The sequence below is a fragment of the Sinocyclocheilus anshuiensis genome, unplaced genomic scaffold, assembly GCF_001515605.1.
Source record: "Sinocyclocheilus anshuiensis isolate Anshui unplaced genomic scaffold, SAMN03320099.WGS_v1.1 scaffold982, whole genome shotgun sequence".
NCBI classification, from domain to species: Eukaryota; Metazoa; Chordata; class Actinopteri; order Cypriniformes; family Cyprinidae; genus Sinocyclocheilus; species Sinocyclocheilus anshuiensis.
In genome coordinates, this window is record NW_015539879.1 from 406,744 (window position 1) to 409,928 (window position 3,185).

The following is a 3,185-nucleotide window of genomic DNA, read 5'->3' on the forward strand; positions in this document are numbered from 1 at the left end:
TGTACTTGATAACGTCAGTCAGCTCGCCTTGGCTACTCCTGTTATCTACACTGTATGTATACAATATGACGATATATGATATCAAACATCACTGCCTGTTTTCGTTTTCATTTAAACATATTAATAGCCACAAAAATGTAGTTCAGGGAATGTACATACATTACAGTGAAATGAAATATTATATCAAACAGCATTGCCTCTTTTCTGTTTCATTTAAAATATTAATAGGCTCACAAAAATGTGGTTCATTCAACAAATACACGCATTACAATAAAACGAAATGATATCAAGCACCACTGCCTTTTCCTTTTCTTCAAAATATAAAACACAACCCTTTTCGTTTTCATTTTAAAAATATAAAACATTAATATGTGGTTTAAGTAATATGTACAGTGCACATATACTCCGATTATCTTCACTGAATGTATAATAAAATGAAATATGACAAGCACAACTGCCTTTTTTTTGTTAAATGTCAGTTTTAATGAACAAAATAGCCATTATAAAAGAATAAGTATAAAGTATAAGAGACTTATGTAATAGGAAATAAAGACAAAAGCAAACAATTCGGTCAAATGTATGCAACAAAGTCAGCGTTGTATTACGATTAATAAATAAATAATTTATTAAACATAACTTTGTGATCAGCCAAAACGATATGACCTGGAAGAAATAATAGATTCATGAGACCAAAGATTGCCTGTTAGATTTACCCAAAATAACTTTTACCTCATGTTTAAGAGGCATCAGAGCCAGCGGTAAATGTCAGAAGGACTAGCTGAGGTGAGGCTGCTCTCAGCGGATACATGAGCACTGAGCTCCCGGTGATCGCGTGGAGCTACGTCTCCGTAATCGGCGAAGCGCCTATTTGAAAATTTGCTATCTTTATAAATAAACCGCAGATTTGAGTTTTAAACAACTACATTCTCGCCTGAAATACTCTTAGAACTGCATTTCATGACACAATAACAGTAATATTTTGACAATTATGCAGGTTTTCTCCTCCGCCATTAACGCTTGCTGGTTGGTGCGAAATGCATTCTGGGATACCTGGCTGCCTCAAGTTCGCACAAGTCACCTCTGGATGCATCCTTGATAAAACGGGCGGAGCAAGAACACATCCGGGAATTTGAACTGTACTTGGCTAGATGTGAACTTTGAATTGGAACAGTACTTGGGCAACGACTGATGACGTTTCACAAGAACACAAGTACAGACAAGAACGCATATTGAGAAACGGCTACAGTCACTGGCAAGTAATAATAGGAGAAACAGAGCTTTAACTCTGAGTGAATTGAAACAATTACTTTGCAAAATGATTCCCTGGGCGCTTCTCATTTCTTATTTTTGCATCCACGTATGTGTGTATTTGATGTGCTTTTTATTTTCATAATTGTATTTTAAACAGCTAAAAAAACCCGTATTATTCAGTTATTTATTTCACTAGGGGAAAATGCATAAAAAGAAGTGGGCTCTTTGCAAACCAAACTTTTCACATTTTATAAATGACTTGAAATTATAAACAAACCTCCTTGAAAAAAAGGTAATGTTTTAAAAGCACTTGTTCTTGTGGCATTGAAAAAAATCCTTTTCCTCGCATCTTAGCTCCACCCCCTTAGGATGCGAGGAAAGAATGCAAGGGAAGGAAGGAGGACAGAGGAATTGAAGGAAAGCTTATCTGTATATTGGAATATTGTTCCAATATACAGATACAGTGTTACGTCCGGTGTTACTTACACAAACCAAAAGCAAATGTTTTGATGATTTGATCTATAATCTACAAATCATTAAATGGTAAATACTAATCATAAAACATGGAGTATCTAGTATTTTGAGTTTTATTTGGCTAATCAGGCCAATTAAGGCCATTTAGCCCTTACAAGTGCACTGACTATTGAAGTAGGGAGTTGATTGAGATGCACCCAGAAATTTAGTTTGAATGTATTTTTTCTTTCTGTTAATTATTGTCATCTTAAACATGGACATTGTCTACACACAGAAAAAATCCCCGTGAAGGAACTGAGATCCACATAACACACTGTTATAAAGATGGCGTTTATTAAAGAGGAGAGTGAAGACATTAAGATTGAAGAAACATTCAGAGTCAAACAAGAAGATACTGAGGAAGAAACAGGTTAGTTTTCATTCCCGTTTGATCCTTATTAAAGGGATAGTTCACCCAAAAATGAAAATTTGATGTTTATCTGCTTACCCCCAGGGCATCCAAGATGTTTCTCGCACAAACCGATCGTTTCGTGTCTTAGGACATCAATGTGTCATCACGAGCCGCAGGGTTTAATTTGGATTTGTCTGTGCATGTTTTTTTTACTCTCATAGATTTTGTTACCATTGCCATGCATTATACGACTGATAGACTGCAACGGTTAAAGTTAAAAATCATCAAATGTGTTCTACTGAAAAAACAAAGTCACCTACATCTGGGATGCCCTGGGGGTAAGCAGATAAACTTCAAATTTTCATTTTTGGGTGAACTATCCCTTTAAAATGTTGACCTCTACAGAAATTACATTTTTTAATTAAATTAATTAAAGCGGTTTTATTTGATATGGATCAGTTCGTTGAGATCACGTGACCAGACAAATGCTAATTCTCAGGACCTAAAACTAAACATTTTTGCCATGCCCATCAATGGCCGGTGACTTGAGAAAATGTACTGGCCATAAATATTTTTTACCGGCCATGAAACAGTGACTACTACAACAACTAAACATACTTAATAAAAAACAATAAAAGTATATGTAACCATTTGAAATTAGAGGCAAACACTGCATTTTAATTACAAATAAAGATGCTACACACATGTAGCATGAGCGGTTGTAATTTCAAGATTTAAAGCAAAAATATAATGGTCTGTCTTTATTTTTGTGAAATTATGCTGCATAAAACAAGTTTGCACAAAACAGCAGATGGGCTGAATGAGAATGCAAATTCACTTTCTGACAGCAGGTGGAACTTACGGAACAGCATTGATATACTGTTTCCTTGGTTACCTCTGTACGCAAAGCAGTGCTGCGCTTATAAACACTATTTTAATATGCATTATATAGAGGTATAAGGAAAAGAAAAGTCCATTGAAACTTTTCCTAAGACAGTCAGTTCCCTTTAGATATAAGCTACATTCGTATAAAACCTCACACTAATACTTATGTCCCCCCCCCCCCCCC

At 35.3% G+C, this 3,185-nt stretch overlaps 1 protein-coding gene across 1 annotated transcript in view; it reads left to right on the top strand.

The window, feature by feature from the left end:
- The first annotated feature begins 2,049 nt into the window (after positions 1–2,049).
- The window catches only part of LOC107685407 (gastrula zinc finger protein XlCGF8.2DB-like), an 11,241-nt gene continuing 10,105 nt past the window's right edge, over positions 2,050–3,185 (top strand). The window contains exon 1 of the mRNA XM_016481980.1: positions 2,050–2,134. Within this exon, the coding sequence (XP_016337466.1) occupies positions 2,050–2,134 (85 nt within the window). The remainder of the gene's footprint in view (positions 2,135–3,185) is intronic.